Raw genomic sequence first — 20753 nt, 5'->3', positions numbered from 1 at the left:
CAGAATTCTCAAGTCATCAATAAATCCTGCACAAACCTTTTACCTTTTTGGTCTCTAATTTTCTGATTATAAAATAAGGAACTTGAACAAATTAATGATTCAGCCTCTCCCAGTCCAAGTAATTGAGGACTGTCTGTTTTTATAAGTAGTCTCATTTATTACTGAGAAATCAAGAGCTATATGATCAAAGCAGTACAGGGAACAGGTTTTAGTGCAGGTTTTGAATTAAACTACCAGGAATCTGGTAGAGAATCTTTGGAATCTTTATTCTGCCTTTCACTGTATGCTATTGAGTTAAATATGTAAGCTCTTTGAGATTCACTTTTTTTTTTTTCACACACACACACTGTATTTTATTTTTACAAGAGATAAATAGACTGACACCAAACATTGTACATGGATGACCACAACAAAAGCAACAATGATTGCAATTACCAAACCGAGATTCACTTATTTTAAAAAAATTTAATTATAGCTATCTCCTATGGTGGTTGGATTAGTTTACTTAGATAATTTATATGAACCACTTGGCATAGGGATTACTCTCTGGAAGATGATGACCTTATAAAAACATAGTATGTTCTCAGTAAACATCAGTCATGGTCATCAGAATTAGATGTTTTATTGTTCATTTCTGAAAACAGCTTTGCTATAACTAGTTTCTCTACAAGAAATTAAGAACAAACACTTCCAGAGAATAATTTTCTGATTGATATTCTGATAGCTCTAAAATCTTTAAAAATTTTCCCAAGCTGGTGTCCAGAGCCACAGTTCTAAAAGACATGGATTTCCTTTAGCAATTGGATAGTGAGTGAAATGGTGGCCACTCTCTACTGGTTCCCTTGACCACCCTCCACCCCCCGGTATTTATTCCATCCAGGCTCCCAGTTGGTTTCATAAAATTTGGAGAAAATGACAATATGTTCCTGATAATGACAAGTTGGGGCAGTTAGAACAATTGAATCTAGATACAGACCTTACACTCTTCAGAAAAATGGACTCAGAATGGATCATAGACCTAAATGTAAAATGCAAAACTATGAAACTCCCAGAAGATACCATAGAAGGAAACGTAGATGACCTTGGGTGTTTTGATGACTTTTTATATATAACACAAAAAGCCTGATGCTTGAAATAAATCACTGATAAGCTGAATTCATTAAAATTAAAAACTTCTGCTCTGCAAAAGTCAATGTAAAGAGAATGCGAAGGCAAGGCACAGACTGGGAGAAAATATTTGCAAAAGACATGATGATAAGGAATTTTATCTAAAATATACAGAGAGCTGTTAAAACTAAACAGTATGGAAGCAAACAACCCAATTAAAATATGGGCCAAAGACCTTAACAGACAACTCACCAAAGAAGATATACAAGTAGCAAAGAAACATATGAAAAGATGTCCCTCATCACATATCATAAGCAAAATGCAAATTAAAATAATGAGATATCACTGCACACCTATTAGAATGGCCAAACTATGGAACACTGATAATACCAAAAGCTGGCAAGGGTGTGGAGCAACAGGAACACTCATTCATTGCTAGTAGGAATGCTACAAAATGTTACAGCCACTTTGGAAGACTGATTTTTGTTTTTTACAAAATTAAACATAGTCCCAACATATGATCCAGCAATTGCATTCCTGAAAATTTACATCCACACAACAATTTGCATGCAAATGTTTACAGCAGCTTTATCTATCATTACTAAAACTTGGAAGTAACCAAGATGTCCTTCAGTAGATGAATGGGTAAACAAACTGGGGTACAACCCGATAATAGAATATTATTCAGTGATTAAAAGAAATGAGTTATCAAGCAATAAAAAGACATGGAGGAACATTAAATACTTATTACTAAGTGAAAGAAGCCAATCTGAGAAGGCTATGTACTGCATAATTCCAATAATATGACATTAGGAAAGAAGACAAAACTATGGAGATAGTAAAAATTATGAGTGGTTGTCAGGCGTTGGAAGGGATGAACAGGCAGAGCACAGAGGATTTTTAAGGCAGTATAACGTAGGATATTATAATGTTGGATACATGTCCTTATACATTTGTCCAAATGTACAACATCAAGAGTGTACTGATTATGGTGTGCCAATATAAGTTCACCAGTTATATCAAATGTACCATTATGGTGGGGGATGTTGAACATGCGGGAATCTATGTGAGAACAGGGGGTATAGGGAAATCTTTGTACCTTCTCCTCAGTTTTGCTGTGGTCTTAAAAGTACTCCAAAACTAAAGTCTTAGGAAAAACAAAAGTTGAGAGAGACCACAAATAGTTCATTATTAGAAATTATATAAATTAGGCTTTTGGATCTGAAATGTTACAAAGAGATCTTTATCTCATTAGTTCTTCAATGACTCATTATAAACAGAAATAATAAATTTTTAGGTCAGACCTCACTGATAGACTACTAAGTGGGAAATGCCATGAAAGTTATAAGCCTCGCTGCAAGCATTAAGTTTAACTGCAAGGTTAGTTTTGTCAGTTGGCTGAAAATCATGAGTGGGTTACAAAAATAAACTATTGCAAATTTTTTTGAGAGAAAGAGTACATTGAGCAACAGAGAAAAATATCACCATAGAAAAAAATCAGTAAGCAATGGGTCTTATGATGTTTATGTGGAGACACTGGGAAAATCATAAATAGCAGAGAATTCTAATATGTCACCATTTCTGTGGTGTTTCCAGAAAGCTTTTTTTAAATTTCTCTTGGTTCCAGTAACCACTCAGGGGGAAATTTGGGGGATCTTCTTAAGTTTTAAGATGGCTTAAGTTGCCCAGAATCTTTTGTTGACTGAGTTGTTCTCTCTGCAAACCAGAAGTTTCCCTGATGGAGAGTGGGGTGAGGGAGAGGGATGCATCATCCTGTAATAGGTGCAGTCCTGCTCTAATGCACAGCGATACCTTCTTATAGACTAGGTATTCCAGATTGTCTTATGTGGATGCAAGGACAGATTGAAAGCAATGTGCAACTATGAGTGATGCAGGACATGGGTCTCTCTTAATGTTCATTATGACAGTACTCTTTCCAGCAGCACAACTTAACAAGTCTTACAGTTGAAAGAACATCTTCATCTCTTGATAGCTTCTATCTGCTTCTCTATAAAGTGTCCAGTTTAGTCAACTGGACTAAACAACAGAGGATCAACAGTTGATCCTCTTCTCCATAGATCAAGGACAAAACTATTGATAACCACAAGATCTGGCCCATTCATTACCTCATTCAACATTACTTCTTGATGGAAAGTTGTAAATGCACAAAAATATTGAGGCACTGGTATAACTCACATCTCCAAATTCTCTCAATATTTATTGTCCATTTTCCATAGAATTTTCCCAAATAGAAGGAATAGGGCCAATGTGCAATAAGCCAATCATTTGAGTAGTATTTTTTCCCCTTAATTGTGATGATCTGAAACCAATGGTCCCTCATATGATATTTATGTCCTACTGAGTATTTAAAAACATATACAAAACACTCAGCCAAATTTTAAGGTTATTTGGTTGCATTTAAGATTCTTTGGACATTTACTAATTTCCTATTATTTATATGTTCTTTTTCTTCTAAACACAATTCAGTGCAACTTTTAGATTTATGAGTGGTATGCTGTAAGATTTCAGCAAACTCTCATCAATCTTAAAAATCTCACAAATATAATAAAACTTAGTTAAATAATTAAAATGTCCCTTTTATATCTTTAATCACTCCATAGGTCCACTACCATTAACATTTATTGGGCTATTTGCTGAATAATTATCATGAATTTCTAGAAAAAATATAAAATATTTCACTTTTCTTCTCACACGTACAGGCGGAGTTGACTGCTTTTTCAGAGTGACTTTTTTTTGTAACTGCAGAAGAAGTTCTGCACAGGAAATGCCAGGAAAAGCAGAACCAAAGCCAACTGAGTTTTGGGTGTTGGGTGATGGGACAGACTCCCTCACTCTCTGTCACACTTCTCCACCTTCCAATCCATTAATGCCTGTCATCCAAACTTGTGATTTGGCAAAATTTCCATTTCTACTTGTCATGGATCTCTGAGTCCCTTTTGTCACATCTATATGTTAGCGTGAAACTGAGTCCTCTACCAAAGAAAGCTTCCCACGTTGCTCTGAACACAGGGTACTCATAGGATGGGTGCAAGATAAAGCACAGACAGCAAAAGAAAGTTCACATCATCTCACTTCACTCACAATGTTCATAACTCGCACTACATTCATTTCTCAAATGATTTATTATCAAGTTGACTTGAGCTAATATCAAAATCTCAATGAAAAAGGCACCTGGAAGTGCACTCCTACAAGTGAAAAGCAACAACAAAACTCTCATTTATAATCACTTATGATAAGGTGCAATTATATATCCCCTTCAAGAAAATCATGTAAATTGGATGATAATTGTATACTAGAGTATATTATACACCAGCAAATGTAGTACTCAAACAGTAACTATTAAATCACTGATGGTCAAGGGTCCATGCAATGGATTCGACTGCTAGATTAACTGAACCAGCATGTTCTCTCATGAGAAGGCACAGCACCCTGGTTCACTGTTGGCACTAGACAGCCATCTCTCAAGTGCACTGTTTTGAATTGATTATTACTATCTAACAGTAGAGGGAATTAATAGAAATGACTTCAGAATTTGAACCACACTACTTCTATCCCATTCACCCATGTTGATTAGAATTCATGAAAAGTAAAACACTAGGTCTTGATGAGCATTTTACATTTCTAATTGCTAGAGAGCATAAATATAGCCCTGGCTCAGCAACTATGAAAGGTCAACTGTGAAGAGCTAGACGACCACTGTCCTATTCCCAGGTTGTCAAGGGTATGGAAGGGCCCTGGGTGCTTGACACATTCTCAGGGAAGGAATGGAGGAGAAGGGGACATTTGAGAAGGAGGTGTGAATGCTCTCTGAGGCAGCACCAAGGAATTTCCAGGTTCCATCAACGAAGCCTTCTCTGGTAGAGTTCATCCCTTTAGGATTACACCTAAAATGAAATTAACCTCCAAGAATTTAGCATAGTTTACACCTTTATTTGTAATTTCTATGACTGCACTTCACCAAAAAGCAGTCTGTTCCTATTAAAAGCTAGAACTCCAAGCTCAGGAATAGAAAACAATACTAATAGTATAATGACCATCATCATGTCATAATCATAATAAGGAATAACAAACACTTACACAGCATTTCTATACCAGCCCTGGGCTAGGTGTTTCACATCTCAACTGACAGTTCCTACAATTCCATGGACAGCTACAATTATCATGCATTCTCACACAGATGAGAAAACTGAGGCATAGAAAGGTTAAGTAACTTACCCAAGATCACGCATTTAGCAAGTGCAGTGGGGTACATACCCAGGAAACCTGATAGTGGAATTGACTCCAACCACACTCTGCTGCCTTTTCCAAAGAGGATCAAAAGAATCAGAGTTGACAAGCATCTTATCCTATCATTTCACTTATTTAATAGAAAACCAAATGAACAAACAATAACCCATCCACATTTTACCTACAGCTCTTAAGTAGGGGACCCATATTGTGCAGCTAGCTGGGAGGAGATGAGAATGGATATGTGGTCCTAATGCTTAACCCAAAGCCTTTCCTTCTGTGCTGGACCAGCCCTTAGATCCTTCTCACTCATCTGTACCTACAGTCAGTGCATCGACAAGGAAGGTCCTGATGTAAGAAGCAGAGAGACCTGTTCATTCACATTTTATGGGATCAGTACAACTAGGACAGAAAAATATAGAAAGATGACTGTGCCATGTATATTACCTTAGATTGAGGCTTATGACTATTCCTTAATTCAAAAAAAATATTTATTAAGCACGTCAAGCACTGCATCAGGTACTGTTTTGTGAACACAACAGTCCCTCCTGCCATTGGTCTTTGTTCCAATAGAGAAGATAAACAGTAAATTAATGAATTAAACAAAATAATTGTACTATAAATGTTGAGAAGAAAATAAAAAGAAATCTGTAAAAAAAATAACAGAAAAGAGCAAGAGGCTTGTTTTTAAAGAGAGAGTTTTGAGATAATTGATTTTGTCAGAACCAATGGTCCAATCATCTAGTATAGAATACACTAAATATAATTACATAAACTGATCATGTGGGGATAAGCATGCTTGACATGTTTCTTTACTATTTTCTTAAAGTTCCAAGTTAAAGTATTGCTTGTGGTGCTATTATATAGAAATCTGGATTGGGTGAACCTATTTGAAATTTAGAGGCAGGTCGCTTATTCCAGCAATGAGCAAACTATGGTAAGGAGATTCATATAAAGAATTATATTTTATCGTGACTCTTGCCTTTCTTTGGGTGCAACATGTTGGAAATGAACTAATGTACAAATAACCTTGATTATTTAAAAATAGGAAATGAGATACCTATAATTCAAAAATGCTAATTAAATGCAATTTCAATTAGTTTCTTGTATGATAATTTAAAAGAAATACATGTCATTGTATTATTCTCTATAAGTGACAGAGAATTTTCCAGTTCAGACTAAACATATATATTTTACTATTTTTTCATTCCAAGATAAGATTTCCCCTATCAATAGAAAAATTTCAAGACAAAATCATGATTGTCATTATTTAAAGAATGCCATATTATAGATTAAAACATTTAGCATAAAAAAAGATTGCAAGGCTTGTATAGTACATTTTTATGTTTAATGGAAAAAAGGTATTCTTTTTCCTAATACATTTCTAGTATTATTTTTTGGCAGAGTTTTTTCTTTTTTTAATAGAAAGCACTTGCGTGAAATGTTTTTTGACAACTTTGTATCTGGTTATCTGTGTGCCTATGTTTCTGATAGGGTAAAAGTACTGAGAGTGGTCCATGTAACACCCGGTGCTTCCCTTGTACTACCTTCTTTTCCTCTCTAGACTGTGTCAGTGTCTGTGTCTGTCCTCACACTGAGCTGCATTGCCTTGGATCGGTGGTATGCGATCTGTCACCCTTTGATGTTTAAGAGCACAGCCAAGCGGGCCCGGAACAGCATCGTCATCATCTGGATCGTGTCCTGCATCATAATGATCCCTCAGGCCATCGTCATGGAGTGCAGCACCATGCTCCCTGGCTTAGCCAATAAAACCACTCTCTTTACAGTCTGTGATGAGCACTGGGGCGGTAAGTCCATTGTGGCGCTTGCATTTATATGACAGCTGCAAGTTGAAAATCTGATTTGCACAGTCCTTGTAAAGCTGGCCTCGTGTATTTTATTGGCAAGGGTTAATATCGTTTATTTTATAACATGGTAGAACATAGTATTGCCTCATGTGTCAGGTTCCCTAATGGGCTTCAAATACAACTGGATTTTTCATTTTAAAACCATGTCTGGCCTGGGAACATGGATGTCTTGCCCATGGACCTATGCTGTTCTCTGAGTCAGATTAGCTACACACGTTTTCTCTATTCATAATATAGTAAACTGATACATTTTATCACTGGCATAATTATTTTCTGACTTAAGAATTACACTAATTATGAAATTATGAATCTTTTTTTGGTTTCCCATCTGATATGTTCAGTGGTTAAATTTAAACAATCAAGTTTGGAGGCGTTATGCTCCTTTGGTTCAAAACTCTCAGCAACAGTCTTTGAGGTTTTTCTGTAATAGTGGAAACACCTTTATCAATGCCTGGTCATGGCACAAATCTGGACACAGCGAAGCATGAAAGAAAATAAAATAATCCTGCATTTCAGCACTAGTTACAAAATTATCACACAGAATTTAAAGGAAACAATCTGTTCTCTTCTGGGTAAGTATATTACAATGGCTCATATTTAAACTGTAAACATTAGGAAAGCATTTGTTTATTGGAAAGATGTATCAACAGAGGCAGTGCACGCCAAGGATTGTTCATGGACCTGGTATTTTCAAGCATATGAATCTCTGAATTCATGTTAATTCCTACTTTGATTCTTTTATTGGAACACTGAAAAGAGGAAAATCAGGAACTGAAAAATTAGGCATATGTTTTCACCGCAGCAAGATAAAACTCAAAAGACACTGAGATTATTCCATATGTTATCCAAAGACCTATAATAATTAAAATTTCAAAATTTGCTTTATCTATTACTGTAAATATTAAATACTCCTTTTAAAAAATGAGATTTATCCTTCCTTTCAATTGCAATTCTTTTGCTGTATTTCTTTCTGGATCTTCTCCAGTTTTTCCCATTTCTCCATTAACAATGAAGACAAAAACAAAATGAGTGGAAAGTTCCAGAATGATAGAAATATTTCTTAAGTGTCTTCGGTCCCATTTATTTAATGTTCAAACAACATCTTGAGTACTTAGGATATGCCAGAAATTGTGCCAACCTGAAGAGAAATAGACTCTGCCCAAGGGAACACGTTGTATATAGCGAGGCTGAAATGCAAATAAATAAAGGTTTATAGTGTGATTAGTATTTTAATATACTTATACACAAAGTGCTAGGAGCACAAGTGAGAGGACAGACTCAGTCCTGGCCATGTGAACAAAAGTTTATAAGGATCTGCTAACATGTCAGCAAAGCATTAAAGATAAGCAGGGAGGAAGCTCACGGGGCAGTTCATTCGCTCAGGGTTTGAACTCTGTTCTCTCAGAATGAACTTGTTTTGCCTTTTGATTTGACTATGTCTTAACGTTTAAGTATCTCACTTATTTTTCAGTTTAAGAAAGACTTTAAAAATGTGGAGATTCACTAGCATGAGTGTGATTCTCTTTCAATGTACAATTTAATAATTTGGCCAATTAAATGACGATAATCTACCCAAAAAAAAAAAAAAAAAAAAAGAGCAGGGCTTTTCCAGACAAGGAAGAGGGAAAAGGGTGTCCTAGGAAGCAGGAAAACTCACACAATGGGCACCATCCCTTGAAGAAGAAAGGAAGAGAGTCCAAACTTGTAGTTTCTGGAATGCAGTCTAAAGAACTGTGTTTGGGAAAAGGAGGGCTGGGGGCCAAATGTGACATATCTCTTATTATTATCTAATTCCTATGCAATGAGTTATATTTGGAAAAGATCCTAAAGATCTCTTGATCCGAATGCTTTAGTTAATCATGATGAAACTGAACCATAAATTAAATTATATGCTCAATATTATGAAGCAAACAAGCACATTTAAATCTAAGTGTTACCGAACCCAGGTTCGGCTGCTCGCCACTCAGAAGTCAATACTTGAGAGGCAAGTATCAGTAGAAAGGAAAGGTGTGTTAATCAGAAAAGCTGGCAATCTGGGGAGAAGGTGGACTCATGTCCTGAGACCACCTCCAAAGATTCTGCTCAGCCCTGACAGTTTTTGAAGGGAAAAAAGGGGGAAGAATCTCAGTGAATCATCTAGGCAGGAGTTTGGATTCTGCATTATTCTCCATTGAGTGCAGGCTGGCTGACTCTCTCTTCTTTATCTTGCCCATGTGGGCTGCTTGCAGGATTGCTAAGGGGGCTGTTGGGGGTAGAGAACTAGTCATTCTTTAACTATTTAATTCTTCATTCTTACTTCTTTTAATCTAGGAAAAGAATCCACAGGTTAGGCAAGGCACCGTGTGTGTTCAGGAGAGCATAAGTCAGGAGTTAGTTTCAATTGCCTAGTGATCTCATTCCTATAATTAGATTCTTTTAAGGTTAGAGGGGAACAGAAATGGGAAAACAAGAAAGGGGCAAAAGAGCTGCTTTCAGAAGCTTTCAACTCACAAGCTGGGATTCTTTAAGTTTATGGAGATGGTAATTAGATTAAAATTCCCACCTATTATTCAATATGTGTCAGTAGTATTTTCTCTAAAGTATTTGGGTAATTAATTTCATTTATAAGTCTGTGTACTGATTTTATAAACTTGTCCTTTTTTTAGTGTTGCCCTGAATGATCAAGCTGCATTAACTCCCATGAGCAAAAGGATTGCAGAACTAGGGAATCCCGTTAGTCATCATGATTAATAGCTGCATCATTTTCTAATTAACTTTGAGCAACAGATATAAATATATAAAAGGCATCCCAACCTCTCACATTTTATTACCTAACTATAGAAGGGATATTTTCCTTAAAAGAAAGAAATTATTGTCAAATACCTAAAAATCTAAACTCAGTCTTCAGAAGTCATTTAGGAAAGCTATTTGAAAGTGATTTTATATTAGCGTATAATTACTTAAAATGATTTTAAAAGCTAAGTGATACTGAATTGAGTTGATCATCCACAAAATCAAGCAATAAAATCTATGAAATAAGTTTTTCATATATTAAATGAAATTATCATAACTTCATGTTTTTAAGAAGAATATGAAAAATTAAAAGCAGGTTCTTATTATTCTGCTCATTAAACATTTAGCTTATTTTAATGATTTTTACATTAGCATAAGCTTTGTTAATATAAGCTATTTATAAATCTAGGTTTAACTTAAAATTTTAAAGGTTGGACACATATGTGACAGTCACAACTTAAAATCACCATAGAAAATTATATTTTACAGGGTTAGCTCTCTAAAGTTCAAACATCTTGAAAGTCCATTTAGTCCAATTTTTAAAAATTTGTTGTGAAATATCTTTTATTTGCGATTAACTCATAAACTGATTTCTTATCTTTATCCTAAGTTAAATCAATGATTTGGTTATAAAAGTAGACGGAAATATCATTATTGTCCTACAACCAATACTACAATGTGGAAAGAGTCAGTAAACTATGTGGTCACTTGATTCATATCTATCAAATAACTTTTGGAAAAGTCTTGCAAATGCTGTCTCACTCATGGTGCAAAATAACTGAGAACTCCATCTTACTGGAAATAAGACCACAAATATGTAATATTTTATGGATACATTACTTCTGCAACTCATTATGTTCATCATTGCCTATGGCTTGTTCAAAAAAAGACCACAAATTGTTCAGTTCTTGGCAGACACACTTGACACTCAAAAACAAATAAAATGTGTTAATATTTATTTTAATGATGTTTAAATTATGTTTTTGTGTATGTTCACTGTTTGCATCAATCACATCAATTCACACTTCTGAAAGTTTAAAATTCTTCCAGAATTATAACCATACTTTCTTGATTGCTTGGTTTGTAAATGCATAGTTTCACAGGATAGATCCTATTGGAAGAAATTAACTTTCTTTTCCCACTCAATCCAAGATATGTTTTACCAGTAATTCATCCAACTTTTAATGAGCATGTACTGTTTGTCAAACATTGTTTTGGATGCCGGGGATTTATAATCTCCCTCGTCTTGGACTGTACTGCCAAATTATTCTTTGGTGGTCTGAAAAATAATAATAATAGTGGAGCCCTTCCTTATATTCAAGCTAATTATGGTATCTGGCCCATTATGAGATTTGGAAAGTATATACATATGTGTGTTTATTAATAGGAACATTTATTGAAAACACTTATTAGGGAGAAGATAATAAAATATATTAAAGATTCGATAAACTTTTATGGATACATGAACTTGGAAAAGACTGTCCAAATTGAATATTTGGAAAATTATATTTAATTTAATTTTCCATTGAATCCTTGAGAGGTGTAACATGAAGGAGAAAATGTTTGTCATTTTTAGATAATTATATTAACATGTTCCCTCTACAATGGACCTTAACTCACCTAAGAGAAGTTAAGCTTTATCTATCTAACACATGACATTTTTCTTTAATCTCTGATTTCAAAGACTAAAGAAAGATCCACATTTGCTCCTTATTTGTTGGTTTGATATACATACAAGAATGTATTCAGATTATGCCTATTCATCAGTTGAGTAGAGACACGAAATTTTAACGGTTGTCAATCTTTAAAATGCTGTTTTCTAATTTAGGGAATGCTTAAGTGAACAAATTTCATGTAGCTACTTTCTAGACATATGAATGTCTTACAATATATTAAAGATATTGCTTATCAAGTGCAGAGAAACTTCAAAGATAGTTTCAACACATATAATTTAAACTTTCAATGGCATTTCTGGGTTTTCAATTAGCTTAGACTCTAAGCATGAAATGAGGAATCTAAGACGATCATGTTTCCCCAATTATCTATAATAATCTCTTTATTAAAACAATCTATCTTAGCCTGCAAGTGTAATTTTGCTTGATCAATTTTTCTCTGTGTTGGTGTTCATTATCATAATATGCATTTACCAGCCAATTACATATTTTTCTAACTATTTATAAATATACCGGTTGCACAGTGAGCTTTCTTTCCTGTCTGTTTAAAACTCCAGACTGTTATCACAGCGATGGTATCCATCTCTGCAGTTTAAAAATAAATAACCTACCAAATCTACCTTTCTCCACTCACTCAATTTAATTGTCTGATGCAGACATCAGGGATTCACAGGTATGTAAGCTTTAAAGGTATATTTTTTTGTGGGAAGCTTATACGACACTTTCTTCAAAACAAATAGAAGTTCAAAGCCACTCAGGTGCCTGGGAAGTGCTGAGGTCACTCTCCAGCTCCTTTGAAATCGGCTCCGCAAACGCTGCGTGGCACTTTGAATGCTGTGGCACTTCAAAGGGAAAGGCTGTTTGCTATTCCTCCAGTCAGGCTGCTCGGATTCTATCACTTTTTATGTAACTGGCTTGTTTTACAGGATAAACTTGAAAGGAAGTTAGAAACTGAAGCTGATGAGCTAGATGTGAGCCGCCTGGGCCCCAGAGAAGCTAAAAATGACACATCAAATTGTTCTCTTAGACCTCCTGGTAGAACACACACCCTGCTGTGTGCTCTAAAGATTGCAGCGGAGAAAAACATCTGTCTGAGAAAGAAGACAGTTTTAGGAGTAAAAATAAGAATATTAAACTCTAGAAGACAAGACTATGAAATCAATACTGTGGAGGATATGTTGACTTACTAGAACATATACAAAATTCCTCTCTAAGTTGTGCATGTGTGTTAATGCATGTACTTTTAATAAAAATGAGATTTTTAGGGTTCTTTAAGGTTAGATTTCAAACCAATATGGGTATTTTCTTTTTTTGATATCCATCTTACTTATCAGGGATAAGCACATATAGGATTGTAGTGATTACTTATTTATCATTAATTCTATGTGCACAGGTAATACGTATCACATATTGATATGAGGATATGTTGATATGTTTAAAATATATTCAGTAAGAATTCAATGAATGTTCAATAATTGTTATCAGTCATTATGGTCATCATCATAATTATTATTGGTTAATCCTCAGTATAAATTGCTCTTACCACGTTTGATCACATAACTGAGTCTTCATGCTTCTACATATTTTTTGAAGTAACAAAAATAATAAAATCCATGAAAGTGACAGCATTATCCTTCCATAATAGTGTAGAACCAATCCCATTGCCAATATCAAAGTCAAAATAAGTAACGTAATTTTTAGAATTTTAAAAAAACCTTTGTTTTATTAGCATTTAGTTAGAATTGTATCAAATTATTGGCATTTAATATCCATGGTATCCATTTAGGATCTATTGTTTCTTGTTTTACATTTAAGTAAAAGTAGCTTGATCAGTGTGATATATTCAAATACTAGTTAAAGGGAAATAACCCTTGAAGTGTTTTAAAAGTCAGTAATGGATACATTTTAGAAAAATTAAAAATTAATATTAAGCCACAGTGCCACTCAATTGATTGACTCCTTATAAATGCCCTAATCTGTGATATGTATTACCTGTGCACATAGAATTAATGACAAATAAGCAATCACTACAATCCTATATGTGCTTATGCCTGATAAGTAAGATGGATATCAAAAAAAGAATATACCTATATTGGTTTGAAATCTAACTTTAAAGAACCCTAAAAATCTCATTTTTATTAAAAGTACATGCATTAACACACATGCACAACTTACTTAAAGAGGAATTTTGTATATGTTCTAGTAAGTCAATAAAAATAATCATTATCAAATGTTTGCTGTTTTATTTTTCCAAAACCTTTCCGAATTCATATTTGGAGATACAACTGGGAATATTTTCTCATCTCTCAAGAGAGAAATGAAGAGGAATCAACTTAGTTTACTGTCTTTTTCCATTTTAACAAAAGCATTAGCAATTAAGTTTTGATTGAGTAATGTCCCTCCTTGCGAATCCAAGTATAGGACAATCCAAACTAATTTTTATTGATTAACCAGATGTAATTAAGAGAAAAAAAGGTTTTTTGATAAATGAACACTTGACTGGATAGACTGTAGTAGCACAAATTAAGAAACGGCTAATTGTTATTCCTCTCTGAGTAGATTACATGACATTAAGACTTTGCATTTAGTACTTAAATGTAAGTAGTTAATATTATAAATCATTTTTCCCTTTTGTGTATATAACATAACAGTAAAATCAAATAGAAGGTAATTTTGAAGGCAAAACATTGACAGATGTACTTTTAAAAAGTCTATGAATTATAATATTTTATTATTTTAACTTTCATTCCAGGTGAAATTTACCCCAAGATGTATCACATCTGTTTCTTTCTGGTGACCTACATGGCACCACTGTGTCTTATGGTGTTGGCCTATCTGCAAATATTTCGTAAACTCTGGTGCCGACAGGTAAGTAATTTCAAATAACTTTCTTGTGTTTTCTTTAGGATGTCCTTAAAAACAAAATTTAAGAGTGAATTGAACCAATATAATATGCTTAGCAAAGGATTGTGTGTTCTTCTAAAATAATGAGGCCTTAGTCATGAACATATGTCTAGGCATTTTTTAGGGTGATGTTTAGGGAATGTTATTTATGAACTGCCTTAATGACTAAATTTTAAACCTCTGTGATTAATCGACTTGATTTTTGTCTAGGAATAATATTGTAAATTTTACTTTTTATGAGAAATAACAAATAAAAATTCCTTTAAAGTTTCCTGAGACTGCAAGTAAAGATGTATGTAATACATTTTTGATGAGATGTATGTAATACATTTTTATTATAGGGTTAAATCTCCAACTTCAAAGATCTTATTTTTTTTTTTAGAACAGTAGAAGAATCAGGCAGAATTGAGAATTTTAAAAATTGTTTATAATGCTAATTTGTACTGAAATGTTAGATAATTTTGCTATGTATTCATTCACTCATTTATTAACTCAGTGAATGTATTCATTCACTCAGTTATTCATTCGTCAAATATTTATATTTCTTTTGCATGCATGTCTGATAAAAAGCTAAATGTTCTAGTCTGTGTCATTGGTGAATTCATAGTCTAGAGGAAGGAAACAGTTCCAGGACAAAAATCACCTTAATAAATATAAGCACAGGGGATCAGAGAAAAGCTTAGTGGAGGTGGATCTAACTCAGACCAGGGGACATTTAAGCTGAGTCATGATGACTCTAAGGAAATTGACGAACATGTAAAGGTACAGACAAAGAATATAACTCAGCTTCTTGTACTTGTAAATTGTATCTTAAAATGCCACATTTCTCAGAAATGTATCTCTTTTTTCCTAAATTTATTGCCAGTATTTTGAGCTTATCAGGCTTGTGGAAAGCCACACCCTTAGTCTGTTTGCTCTGACATATTTTATCCAACTGAAAGAATTTACTGGGCCACTTTACTCATTTAAAGGATTTCATAAAGCTTTTATTTGGTTTTTGTCTGAGGATGAGTCTTAATCTGGGTCTTCTTCAACCTTTGTTATTCAAAGCGATTTTCAAGATCATCTTTTACTTCTTGTATATGAGCAACAGTTGTGTTTTTCAACCCCGTATGTCTCATAATTCCAAATGTTTTCGTTTCCTCTATTTTTGTAAAGAAGTCACTTCTTTTCTGACCTTATAAATGCATTCTGTTCCCCAGTCTTTGTAACTAAAATAACAAATGTGTATCACTGTAAACCATGAGTGGTGATTTTCCACATCCTAGGGATAGTTTCCTCAACAATCTCCACCTGGCCAGTGGGAGTGAATGACCAGAACTGATATAATACAGAAGTCAAAAACACAGACTCAAGGTCCAGACTGAATGAGTTTAAATTCTAACCCTGCCATTTAACAGATGCGGGAGTTTTATCAATTACTTAAATTTCTGTGCCAAGCAGGGGTGCATAGCATCTACCTCACACTTATTAGATGAATTAACTCAAGTGCCTCAAGCATGGAAAGTGCTCATTAAATAAAATATCTTAATAGTATATGCTGTTATTTGGCCTTTCACCTCATTCTCTTTATATTTCTAAAATAATAAGCATGTGTTGAATTGATGTTTGTGACTACTTTCTTAGATAGATTTCTTTCATAGTACTTTCAAGTAACATGATAATGACTTTTTATTTGTCTGTCTGCTCTAATCTACTAAGATGGAGACAGTACACACTAGCCTTGATCTCGTAGCCCTCCAGCTAGTACATGCATAGCACATATCAGTTGCTTGATAAATACTTTATAAGAAAAAAATTAGTGGAAGAATAAGAGAAAGTGCTGGGAAAGTTTAGATAGAAGAGGAAAGAGAGGAATCCATTGCTCAGTTACTCAGAACAAAGTTCATAGAAAAATTAGAATTTGAAAAATTCTTGAAGGAGAAAAAATTTTGATGAGCATGTAGGCATAAAGATAATTTAGATTGATATTTTGACTAAGAATATTCAGTGTTAAGTGCATTTCCTACTTCCATATTTTTACTGGGTAGTGTGCATTAAATATAAGAGATGTTTATATTTGCTTATTCATTTATTTACAGAATGACATAACTTTAAAATTTCTTGGGTGTACATAAATCTGTCTTGTTCATCATCATCTTCCCAACACTTAACATGTTACCTTGCACAAAAAAGTATTCCAAAAATGTTTGTTAAATAATTAGATAACTACCAAATCCCAACCAGTTTACTCCTTCATTATTTAAGCTTATAGTTCTCCATTTCTCAAACTCTAAAGTAAGCTCAAAATTGTATTGCAGGTTTAGAAATAAACCACATTCTTTTGATGAATTGTCCTGGTTAGTACAAGCCACATGATCCAGAAGATTTGCAGTAAAATGCTTGGGCTGTGAAACTAAAAACATTTACAAACAGATTGCAATAGAAAACAGCAAGTTCATCTGAGTTCACTTTAGCAGCCACAATAAAGTAAATTAACCCCAAATGGTGATTATGTAGAATTCTGCTTGAACAACTCTCAAATTCCAACTGTTAATGTCTCTAAACAGAGTTCCAAGGCATTATGTGTGCCATAGTCTACATCAAGTGAACCATCAAACAGAGGGCCTGTCTTATTTGCTTAAAATTACGGAGATGCATGGAATCTGTTACATTCTTTGAAATATCTAAGTGTAAGATTATTAATGAGCAAAGTGTCTGTCCTTGTCTGACTTTCTCAAGAATTTTAAACCTCATATGTTAGCGCAAGTTCATTAGCCCCATGCACAGTGAGGTGAAACAAACCAAAACTTTGGAGTTTGGAGCAGAGAAAGTTTATGGCAAGGCCATGCAAGGAGATGGGTGGCTCATGCCCTACAAAGTCCCTGAACTCCCTGAAGGGTTTCGGCAAAGCATTTTTAAAAGCCAGGTGAGGGAGGGGTGTCGGCAGTGTATGTGATCAGCTCATGTACAATTCTCTGATTGGCTGGTGGTGAGGTAACAGGGTGGTGTCACAAAGCTTAACATTATCAGTCCTTACCATAGACTCCAGGAGGCCTGGGGCTATGTGCTCATGATTATCAAGTAGTTAGCTTCTTCCATTTGGTGGGGGTTTTTCACATCTGTAAAACACCTCAGGATATGGGGGAAAGCTGTCCCTAGAAGGCCCCATAGGGTCCTGCTTGGTTACAATGAAGAGAATTATCCAATGTTTTGCTCTAATCAAAGACTTAAATATTCTCTTTATTTGACAATGTGTCTCAGAAAACTCATTCAGTCTGGAAATTCTACAGGATCTTCTCTAGAACTCCTCTTTTTAAGACTCACTAAATCTTAACTTTTAATTCAACACTTCAATCTTACTCATTATATGAACACATATTAATTCATTCCACAAATATTTATTGACCACCTACTATGTGTCTAGGACTGTGTGAGGAGCTGGGGATGAACTGTACTGATACTTGAGTCTGGAACTAAATTTCAACTTTCCAAGGACTAAAACTTTGAAAGAATTTCCTTGTTCCAATTTTTATCACATTCTCATCTACTGCCCTTTATTCTTCAACATTCTTCAAAAAGAACTTAAAATAATTGACATTAGATGATAACAAGTCAGTTTAGTATGAGAAAATAAACAGCAAATTGTAATTGCAGAGGCAGAATCAAATGGCAGTAACACAAGTTCACACAGAGAGATAAAAGTAACTATGTAGGTAAATATAGAAGAGAGTATAAATATATTTTTGTTTGAAATTCTTTTCTTCTCCTATTTGACTTGAGATAACATTGTAAAGTAATAATTATAAAACTGTGAATCTTCAGCTTATAATGTATAAAGATGTAATTCAAAGAAAGGAGGAAGGAATGAAGCTATATTGGAGCAAAGTTTTTGTATACTATTGAAATCAAGTTGGCATTAATCCAAACAGATTAAGTTGTTAATTATAATCCTCAGGGCAACCACTAAAAAAATAACTCAAAAAAAATGTAGCGAAAAAAACAACAACAGAAATAAAATGCTATACTAGAAAATATCTGTTTAACACAAAATAAAGAAGCAATGGAGGAATAGAGGAACAAAATAGAAACTATATATATATATATATATATATATATATATATATATATATATACACACATATATAAACAAACAGCAAAGTGAGACATGAAAATTACACTTTCTCAATAGTTACATTAAATGTAAATGAATGAAACACTCTAGAGGTTGGCAGAATAGATAAAACAAACAACAAACAAACAAACAAAAACCTGATTCAACTGTATGATGTCTACAAAAAACACATCTCATATTCAAAGACACAAATAGATTAAATGTAAAATAATGAAAAAGAGGTACTATGCAAACAGTAACCAAAGGAAAGCTGAAGTAGCTGTACTAATATCAGATGAAAGAAACGTTAATAAAAAGTGTTACTATGGGTGAAGAAGGATATTTCAAATGATAAATCATTCCATCAAGAAGATATAAAAATTCTAAACCTATATGCACTTAACAACTGAAGCCCACAATACAGGAAGCAAAACTAGAAGAATTAAGTGGAGAAACAGACAATTCAATGATAATAATTGAAAACTTCAACACTCATCTTTCAGTCATGGATAGAAAAACTAGGCAGAACATTAACAATGACATAAAAGACTTGAAAAAAAACTATCAACCAACTAGACCTAATATATCTATGGGATACCTCTTCAAAAGTAGCAGAATACACATTCATCTCAAATGCACATGGAATAGTCTTCAGGTTACATCTCATGATAGGCTATAAAGCAAGCCTCAAAGCATTTTAAGTGATTGAAATAATAAAAATGTACATTCTCTTGCTACAATGAGACAAAGAAAATAGTTATGATCCTGATCATAAGAACTTAGCACGTGCATCTAAATTCTAAAAGAGAAGTGCCAAGGTGGAAAAAAAAAAAAAGTTGTCAAGGAGCGATAAAGTTAAAAGATTGCTATTATTTTGAATGGGATTTATTGCATTAAATCTATAGATCAATTTGGGGAAATTGACATATTAACAATATTAAATCTTATAATCCATGAACATGGTATATCTCTTCATTTATTTAGGTCTCCTTTAATAGCTCTGAGCAATTTTCATTATTTAAGTACACATAGTTTGTCCACATTTTGTTAAATGTATTCTTAGAATCCGTTTTGCTATTGAAATGTGTTATTTTCAATTTAAATTTAGAATCATTTATTGCTAGTATATAGAAATACAGTTGATTTTGTTTATTGATTTAGGGTCCTGCATATTGCTAAATTCATATGTTTAGTTCTAGTGGCATTTTTGTAGATTCCTTAAGACTTTCTTCATAAGCAATAATGTCTTCTCAATAGAAGCAATCTATATGCCTTTTATTTATTTTTCTTTTCTTCTTGTACTGGTTAGGATCTCCAGTACAATGTTGAGTAGAAGTGGTGAGAGAAATCTTTGTTGGCTTGTTACCAATCTTAGAAGAAAGTGTTCATCTTTCATGTTAAGTAGGATGATACCCTAAAGACTTTTCATGGATGCCTTTTATCAGGTTGAGAAAGATTCTATTACTAGTTTACATGCAAGGGTGTTAAAGTTTTCAAATGCTTTTCCTTTCTCTATTGACATGATCATAGCTTTTTCTGTTAATATGATAAATTACATTGATTGATGTTTTTAAATGTTAAACCATTACTGCATTGCTGGAATAAATCTGCTTTTTTTTTTTTTTTTAGCTTATCCCTTTTTTTTTTTTTTTTAATCAATCATCAATTTTTTACACATCAGTGTATACATGTCAGTGTAATACTACATCAACGAACCTATCCGGGCCTGGAGATTTTTTGTTTTGTTTTGTTTTTTGTAACAGGGTTTGTAAAGACATTATCAGTTTTGGTTATCTTTTTTTTCATGGTATTTATCCATTTCATTTAAGTTCATTGAGTTTTCAAATTTACTGGTTGTTCATAATATTCTCTCATCCCCTTTTTAATGTTTACAGCACATTTTCTTATCTTGGCCACAAAGACTTCTTCAGACAAGACAGGTTTCAAGGTACATCATTTACATGATTGTTCAAATTCATAACTGTGATAATACCTCTTCCAGGATGTATTTTCACCTCAAAGGTGATTTTAAAGTTTATTTATGATATTGGAATAAAAGCAGAAATCATTTATCAGGTGTTTTTCAAT

General features: G+C 33.6%; 1 protein-coding gene across 1 annotated transcript in view; it reads left to right on the top strand.

Annotated features, from left to right (window-relative positions):
• Positions 1-20753, top strand: part of HCRTR2 (hypocretin receptor 2) — a 42041-nt gene that overhangs the window by 7972 nt on the left and 13316 nt on the right. Inside the window, exons 2-3 of the mRNA XM_082347251.1 lie at positions 6920-7163; positions 14421-14536. Coding sequence (XP_082203377.1) covers positions 6920-7163; positions 14421-14536 — 360 coding nt within the window. The remainder of the gene's footprint in view (positions 1-6919; positions 7164-14420; positions 14537-20753) is intronic.

Source organism: Balaenoptera borealis, assembly GCF_965194805.1.
Source record: "Balaenoptera borealis genome assembly, chromosome: 12".
In the NCBI taxonomy this organism is placed as follows: Eukaryota; Metazoa; Chordata; class Mammalia; order Artiodactyla; family Balaenopteridae; genus Balaenoptera; species Balaenoptera borealis.
The sequence above is the reverse complement of the archived record's forward strand: the minus strand, read 5'-3'. Positions and strand labels throughout refer to the sequence as shown.